Source organism: Onychostruthus taczanowskii, unplaced genomic scaffold (assembly GCF_017590055.1).
Source record: "Onychostruthus taczanowskii isolate IOZ18803 unplaced genomic scaffold, ASM1759005v1 scaffold43, whole genome shotgun sequence".
NCBI lineage: Eukaryota > Metazoa > Chordata > Aves > Passeriformes > Passeridae > Onychostruthus > Onychostruthus taczanowskii.
The window spans coordinates 4990165-5015367 of record NW_024501792.1 but is presented as its reverse complement, the minus strand read 5'-3'; the positions used below and the strand labels follow the sequence as shown (position 1 = coordinate 5015367).

The window sequence follows — 25203 nt, the reverse complement described above, 5'->3', positions numbered from 1 at the left end:
TACCCCAGGGTGGATATTATCCCAGGGAACTTGGCTTCAGCCATGGTCCCACATCATGTGCTGTACAAATGTTCGCTGGCTTGCAGGGAATGGAGTTCTTAGGGTGCATGGGCTCCTCTGTGGCACAGCTAATCCACAAAAATACATGACCCAAGCATTCATTGTATCAGGTTTTTCTTATTTCCTCTCCTTTTTTTATTCCTTTGACATAATATTACAAATTTCATCTGGAATTCCTCATTTTCAGACATTCCCTATTTCCTTACAGCTTAGCAGCTTTCCTACTCCAGCACTGACAGCAAGGAAAGCTTCCAATGCAACGCTGCCCAAGGGATGTGGAGATGGGTCTGAGATCCCTGCTGCTAGGGGAGTCCTTCCCTGTTTGCCAGAAGAAAGGCAAATGATCCACATTGCTTCCCTGGTTTTAGACCTCCTGGAGAGCCTAACTCAAGGAATTTATGTCAGGGAGAAAGCAGCAATGCTGATGGGGTGGGAAATTGTTCTGATTCCTGGCCAGGCTTTAAGGACTTTGGTCTTTCCCATGTCTGAGCAGTCCCCCTGTGTGCCAGGAGGGAAAACCTGTCCCACCCCCACTGCCCCCTGCCCTGCTACCCTGGTCATGCATTTTGTGACACCTGGGAGTCACCTCCCCCCTTCCCACTCACACCCAGCCTCCTCCCCACTTGTTCCTCTCTACCAAAGGCAGATTTTAAACTCTGACAGAGAAGTAAGTTCAAAATAAAGCATTATTGCACACAAGTACATGGGAGTGAAGGTTTGCTCCCCATTTAACAATTAAATGGGTTTTCCAGACAGCAGAATTCCACACAGACTCCAATAGCACCACAAACACCTGATACAAAGGGTTCAGTACAGGAAATGGGACAGGGAGTCAGAGCATGGTGGGACTTTTTTTTCCCCTAAAAACACAGTTAAATAGTTATTTAGCTTAGAATAGTGCCTTGGAGCTCTACATCACTGCACAGTCACACACAGGAGCAATCCCTGCTTCCAGGAAGCTTCCAGTCAGCTGTGGGAAACACTAAGGCAGTGAGAAGGGAAACACTTCACAAAATCAGCAAGTGCTGGGCTGGAGGCAGATCACACAGGCTGAAGGACCTGGAGAGGGAGAGCTGAGCACCCACCTGAGGCAGGTACTGCTCTTGACCTAACGTGACACAAAGCTGCAACTCTTTATTGAGGTCAAATCTGGCTGCTCTCACCACCCGCCCTTTAGAGAGGTGGCTGGAGCCTTCTGCAAATTCCTTCTACAAATGCCTGCAGAAAAAAAGGAGCTTGCTGGGAATATGACACACTGAGCAAGCTTAAGTTTTTTTGTTAACTCTGTTTGTTTTACCAGAGCAGTTTTTCTAGTCTTAGTCCAATGGAAATAAACTTTCAGCCCACCTGAATGCAGAAGTTTGTGTCTGCCACCATTGTGCTCAATTTAATCCCAAAATCACAGTGAGGCAAAGAACTCACAGCAGAAAAAAAGCTGAGCTTTTTATTGGATTTGTTTTACTCCTTAACAACACGATGCAGAGAGGGGCTGTTTGCTCCTGGGCACTTCACCTCAGCTGTAAGGCTGCACTAAGATCTCCCAAGGAGAGAATGGGAATTTGAAGCCCAGCCAGTGAGAGCATGAGAAAGGGCTCCAACCCTTCATATCTGAGACAAGAAAGGGGGTTCTGCAGAGTAAAACAACATTCTGCAACTCAAACTCCTTAGGTCTGTTCCCCACTCCCACATTGCCTTGAAAGTGCACATAAATAAATCTCCTTTCTCTCTCTCTGTCCCAGCTCTTTGTATCTTACACAGAGGAGGATGTTGCTGCTGGGACAACCCCAAATCATTGCTGCACCAGCCCAGCAGAGCACCAGCCCCCAAACTGGCAGTAATCACAGATTATTTCCATCTGGAGGACTGAATATTCAGTCATTTGCATAATTTCAGAGATGGGGGTTAAAAGCTGGGAGAATTTGGGCTTCCTGGCAAAGGAGAAGTGTCAGCTCATCCTGCCAGTGCCACATCCAGTGTGTGCAGGGACTGTTTTAGCCTTTTGCCCTAACCTGGAGCTGGCAGTGGATAATTTGTACTCCATGATCTTCTTCAGCAAAGCCTCTTAATATTCTCCCTAATCAATGGCAGAGCACAGTCCTGGAGCTCCAAAACCACACAATTCATTGGGAAGCAACAGCAAACAAGAACAGCAGGAACATCTGGGAAGCCACCAGGCACAGCAGGGCTCGGCTGCACCACCTCTGGCTCAGGGTGCCTTGTCCCCTCCTGACAGCTGGGGGGGCAAATGGAAGCAGGAGGAAAAAGGAGGGAAACAGGAGCCTGGCAGTGAAAGACAAGGTGAAGCAGCTGCTCCAAGCAGATATTTAAGGATTTATCTGAGTCCTGCTTCCCAAACTGCTGCTTGGCCACTTGGGATTATCCCAAAGCATTCTCCACCTCATCTACTCTTAAACCACTTAACACACCCCTCCCTTCTTCTCCAAGCAGGTGGCCAATCTACCATCTCTGAAGCTTCCCTGCTGAGAAATGGCTCCAATAGTGATGCAGAATTGATTTGCTTCATGACACTGGATTCTGCCTGGTCTTGGGATGTCCTCAGAGCTCCCTAAAAATCTATTTGCCTGCAGCAAAATGATCCTTTTCTGTATTTCCACACAACAGAAGCACAGAGCAGCTCACACTGTTGTGTATCCATAATTAAGCAGCTCCTTTGGAGGAGCAGGATAGGCATGTTGGAGTTACATTGCCTTCTCTCCAAACATGCCATGGAGCATCCAGCTCCAAGAAACTGCAGGCAGTCTGTTCCAGCCTGGTATTCCATGGTTCTGTGGCATGAAACCACCTGTCCTGCAGCACAGACACCACATGTAATCCTGCATGGCTCCCTGTGTGGAGCTGCAAGGAGCACCTTCACCAGCCCAGGGCAGCACTGGCCAGTCCGTGCTTCTCCCAGAAAATACACCAAAGCAGGTCACCAAACTGGGCTGTGGGTGCATGTTCTGAGTCCTTTAGTACTCCCAGGAATCTGATTGCTGAGCAACACTAAGTGCTCACAAAGCCACTCAAGTCCTGGACACCTGGAGGAGCAGCTCCAAATCCCTGTTCCATGACCTGAGCAGCTTTCCAGAGCCCTGCACAGAGTGTGCCAGCAGCAGGCACAGCAAAGCAAAGCCCAGTGACACAGCCATGGGCAGCAGAGCTCAGGCAGTGCTCCCAGGCCCTTTGCTGGGGTCTAACCCACTGTCCATGACACACATCCAGGATTCCCCTGGGCTCAAGGTCCTCATTCCTCTTCCAGAGCTTCCTGGGACAACCACTTCAGTGTGGGAGCTGATTTACTTGCTGTGTCCCCCATGGGTCAGCTCTTTTGGTCTGTGCCTTCCAGGTGACTGTCCTAGGGACCAAAAGGTGACTCAGAAAGCACAATATAAAAAAGTCCTACAGTCCAGCCAAGCCACCACTCCTCCCTAGCCTGAGGAGAGTTTCTCCCAGGATCACAGCCTGCCTGCACCCCACAGTTTGATGGAGAACTAGAGCAGGGGCAGGGAGAAGCAGCTGATCTTTGTCCCTAAGGCAGGGCAGCTCCTTTGGCTCCTGCTCTCACCTTCCAGATATTTGGAATGAATGCTGAACTTAAGGACTACATCCTTTCCCCATCTTCCTTCTGGTGACACAGATGGTGCAGAGCAGGCACAGGGCAGGCTGCTCAGACAGCAGGGACAGCACTGCACCCCTGCACCTGTCCTGCAGAAACATTCATCAGCAGGATCCCAGCACACCAACTCTCTCAGTGCCAGGTGGACCCTGAAGCCACAAAAGCAGATCTCCTGCATTCTCTGTAGATGTCAGAGATGTTCAGAAGGGTCTGTGGTTCCTTCTCCAGCTGGTCAGGCTGGTTCACTCCAGGCTCCCCATCAGGTCAGCAATGGAACAGATGCTGCACAGCACCTCCAGCCCCCCACACTGGGTTTCACCCAGCTGAAACAGAGAAGCCTGGAAGCAGCTTCATTTAGCACTGCTGCAGAAATTCCTTACAGGAAGCTCCCAGGCACGGTCAGTAAAGGCTGAAAATCCAATCACTCCATGCCTGTGGCTGCTTCTCTCCTCCACTGCTGGGGCACAGCCCTGGTTAAAGTGCTGGGGCACCTTTGTCTGGGCCACTGCAGGGACACGGTGTGGCAGCTGCAGCTTCAGGCTCCTTGCTGGAGCCCTTCAGAACCAAGAACTCCAGCAGAATGTCCAGGAGGCAGAACACCAGGTGCCTGCAATGGAAAAAAGACAAAAACGGCTGGTCAGGGCGTGGGAGGCAAAGCTCAGCACAAGGAAAGAGTGTTCCAATGCTCCAGGGGAGAAAGGAACAATATCGGGTCCCCAGAGAAATGTTTCCAGAGGTGGTTCAGCTTTTTTTCACTTCCCCAAACCAGTGGGTGTTGAAGTTGCTGAGCAGCACAGAAAACACAAATGCATCTTCTGGAGCAAAACACGTGTTTAACAGGATCACAGGATCACTGAAGACAGAAAAGACCCCTGAGATCATCGAGTCCAATCTGTGCCAAATCCCCACCTTGTCAACCAACCCAGAGCACTGAGTGCCATGTCCTGTTGTTCCCTGGACACCTCAGAAGATGGGGACTCCAACACCACCCTGGGCAGCCCTTTTCAATGTTTAACAACCCTTTCAGTGAAGAAATGTCTCCTGATGTCCAGTGTGACCCTCATTTTTCTGCTGTCCATCACCAAACCCTTGTCTTCCAGGCTCACAGCATTGGGAATAGACAGAAACACCCCCTACACAGACCTGCAGCTCCTCCAGAACCCAACTAAACCAAGATCTGTCTTACTTCCCTGACATCCACTAACTAAGCAGGCCGAACAACATAATTAACATGACTGGCTCAATAACCTGCAGCCAGACATGCAGATGCTCCCTGATATTGCAAGTCTGGAATAATGAGCTGGGTGTTTGGTGCCAAGCAGCACTGGCAAAACCCTGGGCACAGCTCTCAGAGCCCACCAGGGTAAAGATCACAATCACATACCTGTTTATCACAGGCTGGCTCAGCGATTCCAGCACCAGGTTCCAGCTCATCTGACACTTACTGGTCCCAAGGATTTCTTGGATCACATCTGGAAGTGTTGGAGACAAAGCTTTAGGAAGTGTACATTCCACAGGTCAGTCTTCTCCTGGTGGGTGCTGATCAAAGCTTATGATGGTGCTCTGGGGCTGGGAGAGGAGGGAGTGCCAGGAAAGCATTCTTGGCCAGAAGGGCACATACCAGCAGTGCTTCTTCATTCCCAAAGGCCAGTGAGGGCCCTTTACACTACATCAAGGAGTTAAAAGTTCAGACTGCACTCACACAGATTAGGCAGCAGCTGCTTTAATGCCAAAGGTCCCTGTGTCAAACTTCAAGAGAGAGAAATCCAGTGCAGCTGGGCTTGGGATTTCAGTCCAGTGGAAAAGCCACAGGCTTTGCATGGTGACTTTCCTCACCACGGGACCCTCTGGCAGCAGGTGGGAGCAAAGCTGTCCTGAGCCCTGCCTTGGTGAGGTGGCTCAGATCTGTGAGCATTGAATCATGGCCTGGCTACAGATGGGAATGGCCTGGACTCACATCCCTTCCCTCCGAGCTGGGCTGCTTCCCAAACCCTTACACAAACTATCCAGAACTGGAAAACTCTGGGTTTTGCTTGCAGGAAACCATCAAACCTCAAGGGTCATGAAGGTTTCCCAGTGCCTTGGCACGAGCAGCCTTCATCTCTGTATTTAACCACATTTCCAGAGATTCCAGTGCACTGCAGTGTTCCCCAGCTGCTTTCCTATCCCAGGGCAGCTGACAAGTCTCTGGGACACACTTACTGGGCAAGATCCCCATCAGGCTCTGCAGGGCCTGCTCTGCTGTTGCCTTCTTCTGCTCCTCTGTCCTGGGGGGTTTAGGCACTGCTGGTAGAACTCCTCCAGGCCAGATGGATTCCTGCAGCAACTGGAGGTACTGGACCCAGCGCTGGGTGCAGGTCAGGGTAACCATCTGCACTTCCAGCCACCTGCAGGAACAGGGACAGGGACAAAGGTCAGGAAAAGTCCAGCTTGGGACCCAGCTGGGATATTTCCACACATCAAAGAGGGTTAAATCAGCTTCTTTGGGTCTGTTAATATGCAGATTTTATGTCTGTCCACCAAAGATTTCCACAAGTCTTAATTAGCTGAGTTTTCCATGCACCAAAAGTGGGATATGTTCCCTGTGTTACAGACAAATGGGACAAGCAAAGGTCATAAAAAGCCCCATCACCCTGTTAAACACAGGAACCCAAGTGAATCACTGGTGACTAAAGGAAGCCCAGCTCAGGGATATGACTGGCCTGAAGCTCCTAAGTTATCTCCAAGCACAATCTGAGACAGAGCTGGAGGAACTGGTGTTTAACTACAAACAATCCCCAGGAAGGACTGGAAGCACATGAGCCCTGTTCTGGCAGCCTCTGCTCCTCTCATCAGTTCCTCTGCTACCGAGACAGCCAAGGATGTCTTTCCTGGAGACCAAAACATACTCCAAGGATGACAAGCCATGAATATCCTGATGTTTCATCCCCCTCTCATCCTGCTGTCCATGCTGCCCTGCTGTCCAGTACTGCTCCATCCACTGATGGCAAGCAATGAAATAATAGAATCTCCAAAGGTTTGATTTTGGGACCTTAAAGCTCATCTGGGCAGGAACACCTTCTGCTAGACCAAGCTGCTCCAAGCCCCATCCAACCTGGCCTTGGACACTTCCAAGGAAGGGGCAGCCACAGCTTCTCCAGATACCCTGTGCCAGGGTTTCCTCACTCTCACAACCAGGAATGTTTTTGTTCCCATTGAAAATCCAGCAGAACTGCTGATGGTCCCTCCTGCTGGGGCAGTACTGTGCCCTTTCTCAGTAACTACCTGCAAATCCCCAAATCCCTGCTCCACAGAAGGGCTTGGAGGGGTTTGCAGCTGCACTGGATGATGTGTCCCCACCACCCAAGGGCTGGCCAGGCAGTTTCTAAATCAACCATATGGATGGACCCTCTTGCCCAGATGTGAAATCACTCCCTAGTCACAGCACAAGCCTCAGCCATCAGGCAGAACTTGCACTGCCTAACATCTTTGCCCTCAGAATGAGGAGAGGATGGATCCCACAGGAAGGTTCCCTGATTTAGCAGGGCTCAGGGTGCAGCACTGCTGGTGCTGCTGGCCTCACTGGCAGGAGGCTCTGGAGCAAAGCTGGGAGTGTCAGCACGGCGCTGGGGTAGGGAAAAACTTGTGATTCCGCCAGTTCTTCATGATTCCCAGAGGACAGGAGTCAGCCAGCAGGGCCAGGAGAGCCGTTCCTCTTGGCAGCTGGTGTTCGTGCTTGCAATTCCGTCACCACTACGCCCCGGCAGCTCCGAGTACATCCAAGAGCCCTGCCAAGGCAAACTTTATTTAACCTGCGCTCTGCCAGACTGTCTGCATTCTTCCTGGGCGAGGCATTCGGGCCAAGGGTGTCCTTCCCCACACAGCTGGGCACCGGGGAACAGCAACACCCGAAGGTAAGCAGGTTGGCATCGTGTGGGACAGGGTTGTGGAGTGAGGATCCCTTTGGCAGCAAAAATGAGGGGTAAACAGCAATTCTTGAGGGATGCACACCTAGGAAACGCCAGCTGGAAAGCAAAGGATGTTTAAAAACCTGAAAAGGATCTCAGTGCAGTGGTAAGGCCTGGAATGTGTCAGAGCAAGGGACACAGGTGATGTTCCCAGTGCTCCCAGGACTGGCACTGGAAATGGGAAGCACATCCTTCATGCTCAGCTTTGCCATGGACACGGAGTATGGATGCTGCTGCAAGATAATCCGGAGGTGCAAACCTCCCACCTGGCTTAGAGGACAAAATGTCACATCCCAGTCCTGCCTGGGAAAAGCCATGTTGGAAATACAATTAAAGGGGTTTTAATCTCCAGCCATCAGCAGATTTTAACACTCTGGATCATGGTAAACCCTCCAGCTATTCCCAAGCAAATTAAAGTGTTAAACTGTGACTTCTCTAGGGGCAAGAGTTTTCATTAACACGGTTTTTCATTAACATGGTTTTTCATTAACATGTTTTCTTACACAACCTGCTCTCCTAGCTGAGAAAACATCTGACAGGAACAGAAGTTCAGAGACTTGGGGACAGAGCTGCAGAGTCAACCCTGCACCAAGGGGGATCAGACTGAACATTGACTCCAAACTCATTACAGCAACAGCCACTTTCCAGCCTTTAAAAGGTTGCAGAAAGCAAAGAACAAGCTTTTTTTTCTTAGAGACGTTCCTAAAATAGCAAAAAAATCAAGCAAATAGTGAAGAGAGAAATTAAACCTACAGAGAACAGCACACATTTCCAGACAGCTCAAGAGCAAGCTGAGAACTGACAAATGCTGGAAGGCCCCACACAAACAACCTCCTGTTTCCAGCTCATGTATGTCCCTAAAAGCACCAGAATTAGGCAACAAGGCCCCCAAGTAACACCTCTAAATGTGATCACCCAATCTAAATGTGATCTGCACACACTGTGAGCAGGCGAGTGCTTACAGGTCTGGATTCCCACAGTTGTGAAACACCACGGATGGATTTTCTTCCTTGGGCTGGCAGCTTTGGGAAGCAGAGGGCAGGATCTGGGAATGGCTCCATGGGTCTTGCACAGCTCCTCAGAAGAGGCCAACTTGGCCCACGTTGCTCACACAGCTGGGGAAGGAGCACCCAAACCCACAAAGTTTACAAGGAAAAGTCAAGGAACTAAACAGGAAATGGGACAAGAAAGAAGGAGAAACCAAAGGCAGGTGCAAATGGAACACAGACTAAAGCACCTCTGCTCTGGGGTCACTTTTGCCAGTGGAGCCATTCCAAAGGCACTGGGAAGGGGACAATGGGGATCTTGAAAGAGTTTTGAATGAGTTAGAGACGGGATTTCTGAATTGGTTTTGATGATGTGGTTTCTTTTCCTATCTTCTACATAGGCAGGAAGGGGGAGTTTGGCTCACATCTTTACTATATGGCTCAGAAGGTCACAAAACCTTTAGTTACAAGACCTTTTAAGGATTTATTGACTAATAAAACACTGCCAACAAGGATATTTATATCTTTAAATATTCCATCTTATGCACTCATGCTACAGTGTAAGCTTTCTTAGCTAATCATGTTATGACACACAAACCTACAGTGCTGCATTCTAAACTCCTTGTTTACCCTTCTAACTACTTTTATTTTTATATCTTAAAACTCTAAAACTCCCAACTTTTTCTACTTAACTTAATGTGTCTTTGTTTTAAACCATAAATCCACATTCTTGCTTCTATCACTTAAGTTTGTAAGCCTTTTCCAAGGTCTCAGATCAAATCTTGTGTTTAAGCTTTGCCTTACAGGCCCAAAGTTCTGAGAGTTCTTTACATTTCAGATTCTAGCATAGGAGAACTGTCAAGATTGGTCCATGTGGCTCTAAATCCACTCTGGGAGAACATCTGAGGTTTCAAGGGAAAGTCTCAGCACACAGTGACCTGTCATGAAGAGTTTTCTTCCCTCCTCTCAACCACAGTCAACCATCAACACCCACTTTGGGGAATCACATTCCATTCCAACACACACAGAGCCTGCACCAGCAGAATTTAACTGTGAGGAGCAAAGTAATCCACAGAATATCCTGAACTGGAAGGGACCCACAAGGAAGGTCAAGTCCCACTGCTGGCCCTGCACAGGACATCACAAGAATGTCCTCTCAACTCCCACACCTGCAGTTACATCTCAGAGAGAGTCACACCAACTTTATTGAAAATTCCTACCTGAGTAAACCCCAGAAAATGGCAAATTGACCTTTCCATCAGGCAGACTTCTTGCACCAGGATTGGGATTAACACCTCAGGAACTCCAAATATCTGCTGGTTCAAAGCTGACCTTCACCAGCAGGTCACAGATGATTTTGTTTGTAAGCCTTTTCCAAGGTCTCAGATCAAATCTTGTGTTTAAGCTTTGCCTTACAGGCCCAAAGTTCTGAGAGTTCTTTACATTTCAGATTCTAGCATAGGAGAACTGTCAAGATTGGTCCATGTGGCTCTAAATCCACTCTGGGAGAACATCTGAGGTTTCAAGGGAAAGTCTCAGCACACAGTGACCTGTCATGAAGAGTTTTCTTCCCTCCTCTCAACCACAGTCAACCATCAACACCCACTTTGGGGAATCACATTCCATTCCAACACACACAGAGCCTGCACCAGCAGAATTTAACTGTGAGGAGCAAAGTAATCCACAGAATATCCTGAACTGGAAGGGACCCACAAGGAAGGTCAAGTCCCACTGCTGGCCCTGCACAGGACATCCCAAGAATGTCCCCTCAACTCCCACACCTGCAGTTACATCTCAGAGAGAGTCACACCAACTTTATTGAAAATTCCTACCTGAGTAAACCCCAGAAAATGGCAAATTGACCTTTCCATCAGGCAGACTTCTTGCACCAGGATTGGGATTAACACCTCAGGAACTCCAAATATCTGCTGGTTCAAAGCTGACCTTCACCAGCAGGTCACAGATGATTTTTTTGTGCTATTAAAGGCCTATGCATTTGAGATTCATGTGCCACATTGAAAGCACTCACACACTGCTCCCAGGTAGAAATAAATCCACCAAGAAAATAAATAGACCTCTCTTATTTTTTTATTTTTGGATGGCTGATGAGTTACTATTTTCATTCTGCTATTTCATGAAGAAATAGCCTTAATAAGAAAGAAAAAAAAATAAACCCATCACAGAACCATCTCCTTACACTTCAGAAATAAGTAAAGTGACCTCCTGGGCTCAGAATGCTTTGATAGTGCCCAATGCAAAGAGCCAGACTGCAAAGGCTGCTGAGGCCTGGAAGATAATCTGCAGGGGCATAACTTGCCCATGCTGTAAGGCACCTCTGTTTGAAATAGCTGCTGGTGGAGGAATGAAATTGCTGCTAAAAAAGAGCCAAATTAATGCCACGGTTTAAGCTGGAACTCCAAGGTCAGCTGAAGGGGTCCATTAGGATAAGAAAGCCCTGGGAATGAAAAACAAGGGCTGGGGAGTGCAAACCTTGGCCTCCCTTGGGCTCCTAGAAACAACAAGGGCTGCTAGGAGGGAGGAAAGGCAGGCTGAGAGTCAGGACCAGGTAAATGGGCTTGGTTTTACCTGGCTGGATCCTCTCACTTAATTGGACTATCCAGAGAGCTCAGGTCAGCAAGTCAAGCCTGGACAGGTTGGATTTGCTTAGTCTGGACATCAAAGATGTACTAAGAATGAACAAAGAGATGTAATACTCTCAGATTTATAACTATCTGCCAGAAATGGGTAAAGCTCTGCTTGTTTTGTCCATCAAGGTGAGGATAAAAACTGAGATCACTTCAGCTAAGGAAGAGTCAAGTAAAATATGCTGACTGTAACTGAAACCTGAAGCAATAGCAATTGTGATTTCCTCAAACCCAGGGGTTTTAAGGATTTAGATAAACATAAACTGAAGGCCAGGCTAGAAGATGACAAAGAGGAGAAAGCCTCTCTGCTTTAGCTGTAGAAATACAAACAGCTCTACAAATATACATGAACTAGCATGTCCAGCCCAACACTGACTGCTGCCCACCCCAGAACATGGCCCCCTTGCCCTAAGGAATACAGTGTGGATATCCAGCAGCTCAAAAAAGGCCTCTGGGACCAACGTAGTGAAAAGGATTGAAGAAAAAAAGCAACATCTGGAAAACACGAGGCACTGAAGCATGACTCTGAAATTAAGAAAGTCTGGTGCTTAAATCACCAGACCATCCCTGCCTTACCAGTTCTTGTTCCCCAAATTCCTCCTCAGATAAAGCACAAGATTATCCTTAACTCAAGGGTTCAAGAGGAGGAACATTTCAGTGCTTTGACTGCAAAACCTTTCTGAGAAAACCTTGTAAAAATGAAGCAACAGCTGCAGTGGGCACAGCAAGAATTGAAAAATGCAAATGGAGAGTTTTTGCCCTGAGGTTCAGCTTTCAGCACCTGCTACCTGAGCCTAAATCCACCTTCTCCACACAGCAGAAAATGTGCAGCACGCTCAGCTCAGCACCTTCAAAGCAACCTCACACTTATCCAGGCCATGGGTAAACCCTGTGCTGAGGAAGGAAACAGGAAAGAAAAGGAAAAAAAACCTCCATAAATGAAAGGACATGAAGCATCCTGAGGCCTTTTAAACTTCTGCACAAAGTAAATTCTCCTTCTTGGTATGTTCTTCCCCTGCTGAATGGTTAGAGTTGCAAACAACCCGTCCTGGACCTGGCTGGGGACATCCTGGGCAAAGGGATTTTCCTACCTGCTTGACCCAGGCAGAAACTCTGGGAGATGTGGGTGTGCAGGACATCTTACTGTGAGGCAGAGAGGATTAAAAGAAATCATTCTCTTCTGTAGGCAATCATTCATCCCTGCAGGGAGGAAAGCACCCCTTGGTGCTGGGATTTCTGTGCCATTTTATGTGTTGCTCCCTCAAAACTCACCTGCTGCAAGAAATCATGGAAATTCACAGGACTCCAATGGCTTCACCCTGTAGGGAATTAACCACTGCTTTTCCCAACCTAGATCTTCCTGAGATGCCCTGGGGCTCTCAGGGAAGGGGGAAAAGGTATGTGATTAAAATAATCGTCCCCAAACCTCCTTGATTTTCACAAAGCATCCTGGCTTTTGATAACATCTTCTTCAAGTATTTATTGAGCCAATTAAGCTCTCAGTGGTGCCCCAGGGAGAGGCCAGGCTGTTTCAGCCAGGCTCTGCTTGGAACAATTGCTTCATTAGCCCACTTCAGAATCAAAATACATAAATCCACTATTAACCCTTCTAAAACCAGAGAAAACTAAAACCAACAGGGAGACATTACTTCCACTCAATCCTTCTCTTCTATTTGAAACAGGAAGTTGTTGAGCTTTTTTAACTCCAGGAAGAAAGCTGGCATGTGTAACCGTTGAAACAGAATCAAGAGTTAGAATAATGTTGCAATTATTATCAAAGCATGGTGTGCTGGCTTCATTCTAGTGGCTGTTTTTGGAAGAATGCTGCTTCTAGAAGAGGGAAAAAAATTTTGTTTGGGACAGAGATTCAAAGCCAGATCCAAAATTTCCAGGTGCTTGGAGACAACTGAATCGAGGCCCATTTCCAAGCTGATTTTATTTACTTTGCATATACACACGAAGACACAGAGAGTCCTGAAATCACTTTTACTGACATACCACAGGCTGCAGTTCCTGCTGCTCCTCACGGCTACAACACAAACAGCCAAATCCAGAAATGAGGAGTAAGATGCCATGAGGTTGATTCCACTAATTCCCAACTCTGGTGCTGATTTTAGGCTTGTTTTTAGGGACAGGGACTTTGCTGCCACATACCTGGCCCTGCCAGCACAGCCCCTCTGTGTGCAGCTGCAAAGATCCTCATCAAACATGCCCAAATCCACTCCTCAGGTAACAAACCAGGAGAATGAGTGGTTTCAGATGCCCCAGCTGCACTGATATTGCATTTCTGCCAGCAAAACTCAGAGGCACTGCCTGAGGCTGGAGTGGTACCTGGCAGCCAGGAAGCCAAAGGGAAGTGGGAGCACAGGCTCAGCTGCCAGACGTGGCCCCTCCATGGCTCCAGGGCTGGCAGAACTCCCTGCCCATGGGCACTGTGCTCCCAGCACTGCCAGCCCAGGAGTGCTTGGCTGCTCCAGGTTTACTCAGGAACACTGAAGAGGGTCAGGCATCACTCTTTGCTGGTGGCACTTTCCAGTCAAGAGGACCAAGGGGGCTGCCAAGGGTCTTTGTGCCAGTTCTGTTGGCACAGAGATCAAAGAGAACCGAAGAGAAAATCAGAACAAAGCACCCAGGCAGCAGCTCTCTGAAGCTCCAGACCTCCTTGACTTACAAGTGCCTGTGACACTCAGCCTGACACCAGAAGAGCCCAACACCAAGGTGACAGCATGAACTTGCAAGAACCAGTTCTCAAAAGCATGATGGTGACCTGCAACCAGTCCCAAATCATCCCTGCCTCTCCATCTACAGCTCACACAGACTGGAATATCACCTCCTCAAATCTTCCAGTTTGGCCAAGGGATGAGGGGACATGGACAAAGCCTGGAGGAGCACGGGAATGACCCAAAGCAAACAGCAAGCCAAGCAGTGCTGAGCTCGTGGGTAAGACAGGCATGATTTGCATTTATTTTAACTCATGCTCAGTGGAACACGACACCAGCAAAGCTGCCTGAGTAGTTCCACATGCTCCTTTCAGGGACAGGCACTTCCGAGCCTGGCACAGACTCTGTGCCCAGCCCTGCTCAGGTTCCAGGGCACAGACAGCCGGGGTGTGCTGAGACACCTTCCCACTCAGTGCTTTGTGGCCCTGGCCTTTCTGTTGTGCTGCATGGGAAGGAGCCAGGAAAAGCTTGCAAACCAGGATCTGCCCCTTGAATAGTCCCAGGTCCATCCTTGGGGTGCTGGCACTCTGCTGGAGCTCCCCTCTGGAAAGCAGAGATGGTGGCTGTCACCCTGGCTCCAGCACTGTCCCCAGCTCTGCAGGGCACTGGCATCCCACAGACCTGTGGCCACTGTGGGGACGACTGAGGGCAGGGTGTGGGGTCACAGCAGGGTGTGGGGTCACAGCACGAGTGGTTTGCGTGTTTGCCGTGTATTTTTAACACCTCATTGACTCACAAGGCTCTAAAAAGCACCCAGATTCTCCAAATGCTTCGCAGCTCTTGCACCGAACAGCAGAGCCCAGAATAGCCCCACCTCCTCCCCTGTGCCAGCAGGTTCCTGCTGCAGCCTCCCAGGGGAAGAGGAGATGATCCTCTGCAGCCCGCGGGAGGGAAGCGGAGCCGGCCAGAGGCGGGAGCGGGGCAGAGGGTTTGTTTACAGGCACGGCCCCAGCACGCAGAGAGGCTGCTGGAAGCAATCCTCGGCCCCAGGGTCATTCCCACTCCCAGCCCCTCCATCCGCCTCTCCTTTCAGCTCCAAAAAAGGATCACTCCCTGTTACATAATGGGATGGGCGCAGTGCGGACCCGGGCTCGCACACACGGCCGCCCTTTACTCAACAATCCCTTTTTCGGTCATGGAGCCTTCCTCTCCCACTGCCATGGGACTGACAGGCAGGGAGACGGATGGTGCCTGGCCCCAGCTAGCCCAGCTGAGGAGAAGGAGGAAGGAGGAGCGTGGTGGGATGCTCCTTGCACAGAACAGGGAATGGAGCAGGTCGGGAGGCCCCACCATCAGTAACAGTGTGGTCACAGCAATCATCTGATGGCACTGCCAGTCCAAGGCAGAAAGTCCTCCAAGAAGTGGGGGACTGGTTCTTGGGAGAAGCTGGATCTCGTTCTTGGTGTGAGTTTTGTTGGTTTGTGGTCATTTCTATCACTCTGCATGCAGTGTCTCATGCCAGAGCAGAATCCTCATCTGGCAGCTGCAAGAAGGCAGCAGGAACAGCACCTACTCTCCAAATACAAGCTGGCAGAGGAGTATGCAGCAGCAGCCCCTCCAAACACTGCCAGGACACCTCCTTTTCACCCCCTACCACCTAACCCAGCCACTGGCAGGAACAGGAAGGGTCTAATCTCCTGAAGGGATGATGCCCACTCATACTTTGTGACCAGCAATGGTTGAAGACAATGCAAATCCATCTGCTGTCCCATGTTTGTCTGCCTGTTCTCAGAGGCAGCAGCATCAATTCCTTGAATAGCAGATGCTCCCAGAAGAGTTTCTGCTACTTTCCCCACCTGTAAAGGGTCCCCAGACACAGGGCCAGCCAAAATGGCAGTGCCAGGTCTGGCCGAGCAGTGACCAAGTTGTAAATACTTAAATGGAAGAGAAATGTCACAAACCCACACTGTGTCCCTAGACAGACAGGTCTGAGACCTTCTGGTCTGCTCAGGACAGCAGTGACCACCTGGGCCAGGAATGAGTACAAGTCTCAGGGCCAGGGTGAATGGCAAACAGCAGGAAGGCTCCCCATTCCCAGATCTCCTCCACTGCGGAGGCAACTACAGGCAGCAGAAATGGGAGGAAAGTGTTCCCTGCAGCAACCCAGGTGCAACACCATCCTCCTGGTGACACGTCAGTCTCCACTGTCCAGCCCTTTCCCCTGGGATTCCTGATTGTCCCAGAACAAGAGCAGAACCAGCCTCAACATATGGATTTCAGCACAGACACAGGGTTTGCTCAAGAGGTTGTAGTTACACCCTGAACTGATGGGGACACCAAGAAGTCCCAGGGCTCCCCCATATCACCCCCAGCCAGAGCTCTGCCTACAGCACACGTGGGTTCACTCTGACCTGTTCAAGTGGAGCAGCTACAAACACATTCCTCCTCACTCTTTCCACCAGCACAACTCAGGGAGCTCCTCCACCTTCCAGAGCCAGGATGTGCTGTGTGTATCCCACCTTCTCTAGTGGAAAATGCCAATGCCACGTGTGGGTGCTGCAGGCTCCCTGGGTGACCAGGACACAGCTTATTAGGAGGTGATGATGTGCCTGTTGAAGCTCTCATACCTCTGTGCTTACACACACAGATTGGGTTGCAGCTTGTTCCCAAGAGGCCAGAGCCCATTCTGGAGAAGTGGGAGCAGCCCCCACCTCCTGCCACTGAAGGAACAGACCAGGACTGACCTCAAAGCACTTTGGCAATCTCTGCTGAGGGCAGCTCAGGTTACCAGCTCTGTTATAATGAGCTGCCCTGCACATTCTGATGCTGGCTCTGGATGCCTGCAGAAGAAGGGGCGCAGGAGTGGGAAAAGCACTGCTCCAAGACTCTCCCAAGCCCTTCAGGGAAGGCTTTCCTTGTGCTCTAAAAAACCACATCCTCAGCTAGTGACAGTCACCAACTACACCAAAAACCAGGAATTCTCTGTTTGTGTGTCTTGGCCTTGAGCCTTACCACCCAGAGGCCCTGGCCCCAGGAAAGCTTGGCAAGTCCATCCCAGCTGGAAAGGAAGCCTGTCCCTACTCCATGCGTGGGTCCCTGCCCCAGGCACAGGCAGAGCAGAGGGGTGCAGCAGTGAGAGCAGAGACCACACCGCGAGCTGTCACTGACAGTCACTGCTCCATGGGCCTGTTTATTCTATTTCTGCAGAAGGAACAAGCTGAAGCCCTGGGGAGCACAGACCAGGAGGCCAATGCTCCCTAGAGAGCCCCAGAGCTGGGCACTGCTGCCCTTGCATCAGCCAAGACTCCCACTTCCAGGGCTGGATCTTCCCTTTCCCTAATTTCAAGGGACAGGAGGCTGCCCATTAGAGCTGCACCACTGCTCACAGAGAAAACAGCTCCTGGTGCAGATCCTTAGGGGTGTTTACTCCACATTAATGGAGCACCTGCTTTACAGAACCTTGTTGGTTGGTGCACACACAGCATTTATCTGCACTCAGGCACAAGCTCCACTTCCAACTGTGACTCCAAAGGGAATGCCTCTCACAGAGCAGCCAGGTTGCTCACTCTGGCCTTACCTTTGAAGGAGGGTCCCAAAGAGCAGGTTGAAGACCTTCTGGATGTTCTCTGTGCACAGCCAGCTCCAGTGATCCACCAGCACCAGACGAAGCACATCCATGGCCAGGTCAGCCAAAGCTGTCTCTGAGTCTGCCAGGAGGAAGAGGAGGGGCAGATGAAGAAGCCACCTCAGGGCAAAGCTGGTGAAAAGCATCATCCCAAACTCATTCTTTTCTCCCCAGCCTGGCCCTTTGTGCACACACAGGTGACCTGTTGCAGCCCAGCCAGCCTGGGACCCTGCCCTCCCCACTCTAACTTCCACCTCATCCAGGCAGCCCCAGTCTCCCAGCCAGGGCTTCACCAAAGGCTCAGTTCCTTCTCAATTAAACAGCAGGATTATCAAATCCCAGTCCATGCACAGGGTTGGCCACCTGCCCAAAACAGGTGACAAAGCAAGTGGTGACTGTAGCCAGGAAGAGATGCACTGCTGAGGACTGTCACCCTGGTCTTCCCCATTCCTGCCCCTTCTTCCAGCAGTTTTCCAGGCACGAGGTTGGTGGCTGCAGGCTGCCATCGTGTGGCAGATCCCAGGCTTGGCAGGGAGCGGGATGAAACACATCTGGATAAACCAGATCTACCAGTTAAAACATAAACCCACACACCTACCCAAATATCTCTGCTGTCACAGACCTGGGACACCAAACCTCCCTCTGATCCTCAGGTGGATGTCAGAGCCTTCAGCAGAAACAGTTTCTACTCGTTAAGGAGTTACTTTCAGGCTGTTTGGCCTTGAGGTGTTGTGCTGAACAAGCTCATTGATGTGCCACAAAACTGCCCCAGACAGCCACTCCTAGGCCACCACCCCGACCTGAGGCTGCTGCCTCGGCTCTGTTGTCCAGGTGAGATCCTGTGCAGCAGCTTTTCCTAATTTGGCTCCCCTCATGCCTCATCTTCCAACCTCTCTGTCTACAGAGACAATTTACACTCACAATTTACTACAGGAAATAAAGGGAAGAGGGATTCTGGACCCCACACCTCTCCTCCTCTACTCTTCCCAAAAGCTGGACTAATTCATTCCAGGATTTCACTTGGAAAAGACAGGGCACTTGGCACCTCTTGCTCTGAGCCATAAGTTACTGCCCATTTTTTTTTTGCCCCCTGAGACTTTCCAGTGCAGTCTGGAGCAGGCTGGAGCTTCCCCAGAACCTCACACAGGGAGCATCTTCAGCAAGCTGTTTATTCCCACAGCATCCAAATCCTCTTCCTCAGAGAGCTGTTGGCCAACCACTTCCCAGAAGTAACTCCTTGAGCAGATATGGACATGGGTTTGCCTTTTTATCCAGACATTTGTTTTCCTCACCCTGCTAGCCCAGCCTGAAGCATCCCAGACCTGCAAGCATTTGAGATCACTGACATTCCACTTCCCTCAGAGTTCAGCTAACTTGGCCTGCTCTGTGCAGAACCCTGGCCTCCAACTCCAGTCCTGCTTCCCCAGAACCATGGGCATGTGTTCCAAGATTACAGGCAAAGCTGGTAGCACAGGCTGGGTTTCAGAACACCAGGCCTATCCTGTCACAAACACGTGCTTTCACTCAGAGCTTGCCAAACTTGAACCACTGGAGAGAAGTTTTTTGGGAAGTTCCAGCTGATACAGCTCAGCTATTCCAAGAAAAAGATTGGAGAACATATTTTTGTATGTGTTCAGGATAATCTTGTAACTGTTCTGGGGCAGCCCTGTGCTTCAGAGGAGGGTTCTAGAAGCAGAAAGGGAACATCATTCCTTGAACTGAGATTACATTTGTGCTACTCCCATCAAATCTATCTGAACTTAATCTCAGAAGGTCCTTTTATAGTATATGGACATATCAAGGCTAACTGGAAACTACCAGAAAACTGTAAATTGGCCCATTTTTAGTTTGTAAAACCTTGATTTTAGAACATTGCCAGTTTAAGCAGTGTGTCCTTAAGAAGCCTCTTTGTGCAGTGACTGTGCTGAGCACACCGAGGTGAAGATCTGCAGTGACACAACTGAGCCAAAACCCAATCTGCTCCACCAGCAACAATGCCCAGAGTAATCACCAAACAGCACTGGAAAAACTGATTTGCTTTCCCTTCAATCAAGATGCAACAGGCAGGAGAGCAGGTCCTGAAGACTTTTCAAGCTGAACCTGCAGATGTTGGAGGTGCTGTGGTACCGAGGGGGAGAAATTCAAGCACTGAGAGAGGGGCTGAGCTCACCAGAGTCAGTGTCTGGATGTCCTCCCTGCTCCGCTGTGCTCAGCCCATCCATTTCTTCCTGCACAGAAATTTCCTTGGCTTCTCTGCCTCCCTGGCCTTCAGGAGCTTTGCTGGGGACTGCTTCCAGCAGCTTCTCCTGCTTCTGGATGAAGGATTCCATAGCAGCCAGCGACAGGGTGCCAGAGACCTACAAAAGTGTGTTAGTGCCCCAGAGCCTGGGGTCTGCAGTGCCCAGACAACCTCCCACCTCCTGGTTTGCACCCAGGTGTAGCCAACAGCACAACCAGGGCTGCTTATTGCCCTTCTGCCAAGAGCTGGCATGTGGCAACAAGGCTGCAGCAGGCACAGCCCTGGTGGATGTTGATTATTCCCAAACAGGGCAGTGATTGGGGCTGTGAAAGGATTACAAGAGGATCTGAACTTACGGCATTGCCCTCCCTGACGGAGTACACGATCCTGTCATGAGCTTCACTCACACTCAGCACTGGAGTGATTTTACTGGATGAGAACCTCAGCCTGGACCTGAAAAGCAGAGCCATGGCACAGTCAGTTTTCTCTGCAAGCTGAGTCATGAGCTTTCCAGCCTCAGCCAAGCCCCATGATCTGTTACTGCTGCCACATGCAAGCTAAGAAATCTGATTAGACCTGAAGTGGTTAATAAAAAGCTTCTGCCTCCATGATAACTAAGAGATGGCAGTGAAACCACACAACAAAAGCTGTAAAGCACTTTTCCTCATGTACACCTGAGCTGAGCCAAGGTTTTCCAGCAATCCACAAGGAGCTGTTACACAGAAGCTGATAGGGAGATGTAGGCAGATGTCAGCAAGGTGTGAGCACTGCAGCACACGAAGGGAAGTGTTCAGAAAAGCCTCTGAGATGAAATACACTCAGCAGGATTGTGAAACCCAATTATAAACACTGACAAAAAGAAGGACATGAAAGGACATGGGGATTTTGGGACAAATTATAAAATAGCCTGTTTATCATTAAGGAATGTCCTTTTCAGCCAAAATGGTTCCAAACTTGTACTTTTTGTCTTTCTGTCCAAACCAGCTTTTTCCATCCAGCAAAGCATCACTTTTTGGACAGAAAAAGCCATACTTGTGCAGAAATCTTCCCTTTCTTGGTGAGGCAAAAACCACTGATGAGACAATCACAATGAGACTGGGCACTGTCAGCAGCATCAACATTTGTGAGGAACATACATGAAACAATCTTAAATATTACTCATGAATAGCTATTTAAATGTTTTCTGGGCAAGGCCACTGCTGGAACTCATGGGAGAGGCAGGAGGGAACTTTCAGGTAGATAATTTTCAGTTGTATTTTGAAATCACTCCCTGCATATATTTAAGGTTAAAAAGCAATTCCTCAGGACCATTAGTGTCTCTGCTGGCAAATGGCAGCACCTCAGAGCTCCTTTGGGAACAAACCTACCTTCTGTGAAAACCTGAGCATTCCTGGGAAACCTTTTAGATATACTGAAGCTCAAACAGTTGTGGTCAGCAAGGGAAGGAGGAAGTAATTTAGCTAGAGCATGACAGAATTTACCACCCAACATAGAATTTACCACCCAACACATAAAGCACCAAGTGAGTTCTTCCCCACCACGGGCTCAGTTTGTGCATTAATCCCTTGTTTTGCCAAGCTGAGGGAGCCCTTACTTGCTTTTCTTCCCGTCTGGCTGGGATTTCCCATCCACTTCTGACTCGCTCAGATCCTCCGTGGGGCTCTGGGGCTCTGACCTGGGGAACGCTGTCTTCAAGGTGTCCACGATGGCATTGACAACAATCTGCAAAGCCAGCACTGCCTTTGATTACTGGATTTATCCTTGTTACTTACATACATCAGGAGTTTTGAGACTTGCACTGGATTTTCTATTAAATAGGTTCTTTAACACAAACTCTGACCCTTTATGGGTTTCTGGGCAAGCTGAGCCCAGCTCCAAAGAAAGGGTTTTGGCTCCTAGGAGACACTGAAGCCTAGGAAGCATCTCTGGGGGCAGCTGGAAAGGGCTCAGGTAAGCAGCTCCCCACTTTTCCCACCTTGTCTATCCTGGAGACAACGAAGGGCTTCTTGACAAAGGCGATCCTGGCGTCGGTGTTGAGGGCCAGGAATTCCTGCACCTCCTCACTGTTTGCAATCTCAGGGACTGCACACAATTGCTGCAAGGACAGATGGAGATTTAGATCATTTCGGAGTCAAACTCCCAACCTGATCATGTAACATGGAAGAGAGATGGTGTGCTCCACTGTCTGCACAAAGCTGTCCTGAGCTCTGCTTTTAGCTCACAGGGGCACACAAACATCTCACCTTCAGGAAAGATTCCAGCAGACTTTTCCTGGCTTCCACTTTATCGCTGTCCATGTTTCCAAATGGCAGATCAGGGAACAGTTTCTTTGGTCCTTTGATGTCTAAGGAAAAAAACACACAGGCAAGCTTGAGGAAACTGCAAAATCACAGTAACCTTAATTTAAAAGGCTTTTAGATCTTAAAATTGTAAAAATTTCAAGATTAAAAATTAAAATGTTAAAATCTACAGATTTTAGTCTTTTTTAAAACCTGAATGCTCTAATGATTAAAGCTATCCCCACACACTGCACTGCCTGCATCAGCCCAAGGTAATACACGGTGTTTCTATCCACTGTTATGGTGCAAAACTGCAAATCCAGCTGTCGTGGAATGGGAAGAGGAATGGTTTGAAATACTGGAATTTACTTCCAGAAGAGATAAATCATTCCTCCAGCCAGCTCTGCACAGAACACTGGAGGATGTGGGCAGGAGAGCTGCACAAGCAGGGCAGGAAACCCAGGGAGCAGAGGAACAGGGAATGGGACAAGAGGCAGAAGGATTTTCTCAGAGAGCTACTGCAGGCACTGACTTTTCAGGAACTTGCGGAGCTCCGGCTTCTCCTCCAGCCGGGTCTGGAGGTTGAGGAACTCGCGGTAGCGGCGGTTCACGGTGTGATACGCCACCTGCTGCAGGCTGCCCGCGGCCTCGCCCTCCAGGGCTGTCTCATACTGAGGAGGAAGGCAAAGGCATCATCCTGACACATCCCAAAACAGCCCTGCTCCCTGCTTGCCCCTCAATCCCCAGGCCCCACCCAGCAATTCCTCACATCAAGCCTTCCCTGAAGAGGAAGGAACCAATCATGATGGAACAAAAGCAGGAAAACATTCAACCAGCCCCACAGGAATCCCAAACAGCCACAGTGCCCAGTATTTCCCCGCTACCAGACAAAATTTATTGTGGAGACCCACCCAGAGCAAGTCCTCAGCTGCAAACAGCAGCGCAGGTGGCAGCAGGGATGTGCGAGGGGGTGGGTGCCCGGGGAGCTCTCACCTTGACGGTGTACAGGGTGTAGGGGTGGAAGCCGGTGCCGCTGTGCTCCCGGGCAGTGATGGTCCCGGTGATCCGCAGGTTCTGGATGACCACTGGCCCCTCGGGGCTGCTCAGGGGCTCGAAGCTGAAGGTGCTCATGGAAGCTGTTGGGGAGGATGACAGCAGGGGCAGGCTCTGCCCAGGCTCTGGGGGAAACTGTGCTGGGCCCTCTGCTGCCCCCAGATCTCTCCCCAGGCTTGAGGGTCTTTGTGAGGAGAACCTTCTGGGGACAGCTGGGCTTTCCTCCTCCTTCTCAACCGCTGGCTCGATCTGGATGTCAGGGCAGGAGCTCAAAGCAGAGGTGGGAAGCAGGCCAGCATCCAAGCTGGGGCCAGGGCCGTGGTCCAGGTCCCCTGTGCCATCGTCTGAGGCAGGTGCTCCCTCTGGCATAGAAGAATCCTGGGGGGGCTCATCATGGAGCTCTCCAGTGGGGGAAGGAGCCAGCAGCTCCACGTCCTGCCCCACGTCAGGTGCAGGGGATTCCAGCTCCAAACCCTCACAGGGGAAGAGGGATCCCAGAGCTTGGGGGCGCAGGAAGGGTTCCTCTGCACTGCATGATCTGCTCGCCTCCTCTCCCTCCTCTCCAGCAGCCCCAGCCTCTCTCCTGAGCCCCTCGGCAGCCCTCGGGGACGGGGGGAGCCCGGCGGGAGCTGCGTCCGTCTGTGCCGGGAAAGGCAAGGAATCCGGCACGGGGGGTGCAGAGTGGGGCTTCCCACCCCGGGGCTTCTTGGAAAACGCCCCAATGAGCAGCAGGTTGATCCAGTCGGGATCAGACATCTTCCTGATGGCCGGCAGCAGCACGTTGCAGGCCACCAGCTCCACCACCACAAAACGTCCCGTCCGTGTCTCCAGGTGCGGCCAGGGCACCAGCGCCCGCAGCAGCGCGTCCACAGCGGCGCGGGCACAGCCCACCTCGGCCGCGGGGCTCAGCAGAGCGGGGTGCGGCCCCGCCAGCCGGCTGTACTCCCTCCACAGCGTCCGGCCGCCCTTGGGCTCGGCCCTCAGGGCATCCCGAGCCCGCAGGAAGCTCTGGAGGTGCTGCCCGCAGAGCAGGAGCAGGCGGCGGGCCAGGGCTCGCCGGTCCACCCGCCTCATCCGCCGCCGCAGCTCCGCGGCCAGCCCCAGCATGGCCCTCTCCACCTCGGCCTCGAAGGCCGGCTCTCTGCTCACCGTGCGGTACCACGAGGCCACGAAATCCCGCACCACCTTCCGGACGGTGCTGGCGATCTCCTTCTGCAGCCGGCCCTCGTCCGCAGGGCTGCCGGCCGGGGCGCGCAGGGAGCTGACGAAGCGCTCCAGCCGCAGCCGGCGGCCGCGGGGAAGCAGGGCCGGGGGGCCCAGCCAGCCCCCCAGCACGGCCAGCGCCCCGCACAGCAGCCCCAGCGCCCGCAGGTCCAGCAGCAGCTGCAGGGCCAGCAGCCAGCCCAGGGCCACCAGCAGGGCCAGCAGCGGCCGGCGGGACCCCGAGGGGCTCTGGGCCGGCATGGCGGGCGGGCAGGGGCAGCTGTGGCAGCCGGGATGCTGGGCAGGGCTGCACAGCGCGAACCTCACCGGGCTCGAGCGCTCGTCAGGGCCGAGACTGGGCTGCCCGAGCGGGGATCGGGGGCTCAAGCAGCCCGAAAGCTCAGCGGGCTCAGAGCCCAGCAGGTGCGGAGCCCTCCCTGGGCTGGGCCAGAAGCCCCAGACCGGGACCCTCAGCGGACAGCGGGGCTCGCACAGCCCAGCAGACCGGGAGCCCTGACTGGGTTCCGGGGCTCAGCCTCCCGGGCCCCCCGCACCGGGATCCTCATCGGGAACTGAGACCGAGCAGAGCTCCCCCGACCGGGCCCTCGCCGAGCGCTGGGGCTGGGCACTGCCAGGCCCCTTCCCGGGCACCGGGGAGAGGCACGGATCCCGCCAAGCCCAGCCCCTCAGCGGGCACTGGGGCTCACAGAGCCCAGCAAACCGGGACCCGTGATCGGCTATCCACGGCGACGCGACTGAACGGACCCTTCACCGCGCACTTCAAACCCCTCCGCCCAGACCCCTTCCCAAGCACCGGCACCCAGCCCGCAGGTGCCGGGAGCGCGGGGCCGAACGCGGCGCACCGGGAACGCCGGACCCCACTCACCGCC

General features: G+C 51.5%; 1 protein-coding gene across 2 annotated transcripts; it reads right to left on the bottom strand.

Moving 5' to 3' along the window:
* Positions 1 to 728: 728 nt before the first annotated feature.
* Positions 729 to 25203, bottom strand: SNX19 (sorting nexin 19). 2 transcript variants are annotated; one of them, XM_041413809.1, is made up of 11 exons: positions 23051 to 25203; positions 22590 to 22728; positions 22022 to 22122; positions 21754 to 21873; positions 21373 to 21500; positions 20135 to 20231; positions 19710 to 19896; positions 17492 to 17621; positions 5879 to 6063; positions 5061 to 5148; positions 729 to 4283 (listed from the first exon to the last, which is right to left on the bottom strand). In XM_041413809.1, exons 1-11 carry the CDS (start codon positions 24572 to 24574, stop codon positions 4151 to 4153), a joined length of 2832 nt encoding a protein of 943 aa, XP_041269743.1. In that variant the 5' UTR covers positions 24575 to 25203; the 3' UTR covers positions 729 to 4150. The 2 variants fall into 2 exon arrangements, with proteins under 2 accessions (XP_041269743.1, XP_041269744.1); XM_041413810.1 differs by lacking the exons at positions 729 to 4283; positions 5061 to 5148 and having other exon boundaries at positions 5921 to 7443.

Coding starts and splice junctions, on each gene's coding strand:
- SNX19 (XM_041413809.1), bottom strand. CDS start 24,574: ATGCCGGCCCAGAGCCCCTCGGGGTCCCGCCGGCCGCTGCTGGCCCTG. Junction 22,729..23,050: donor ACACCCTGTACACCGTCAAG/GTGAGAGCTCCC, acceptor CTTCCTCCTCAG/TATGAGACAGCCCTGGAGGG. Junction 4,284..5,060: donor AGCCAGCCTGTGATAAACAG/GTATGTGATTGT, acceptor TTTCCATTGCAG/GCACCTGGTGTTCTGCCTCC.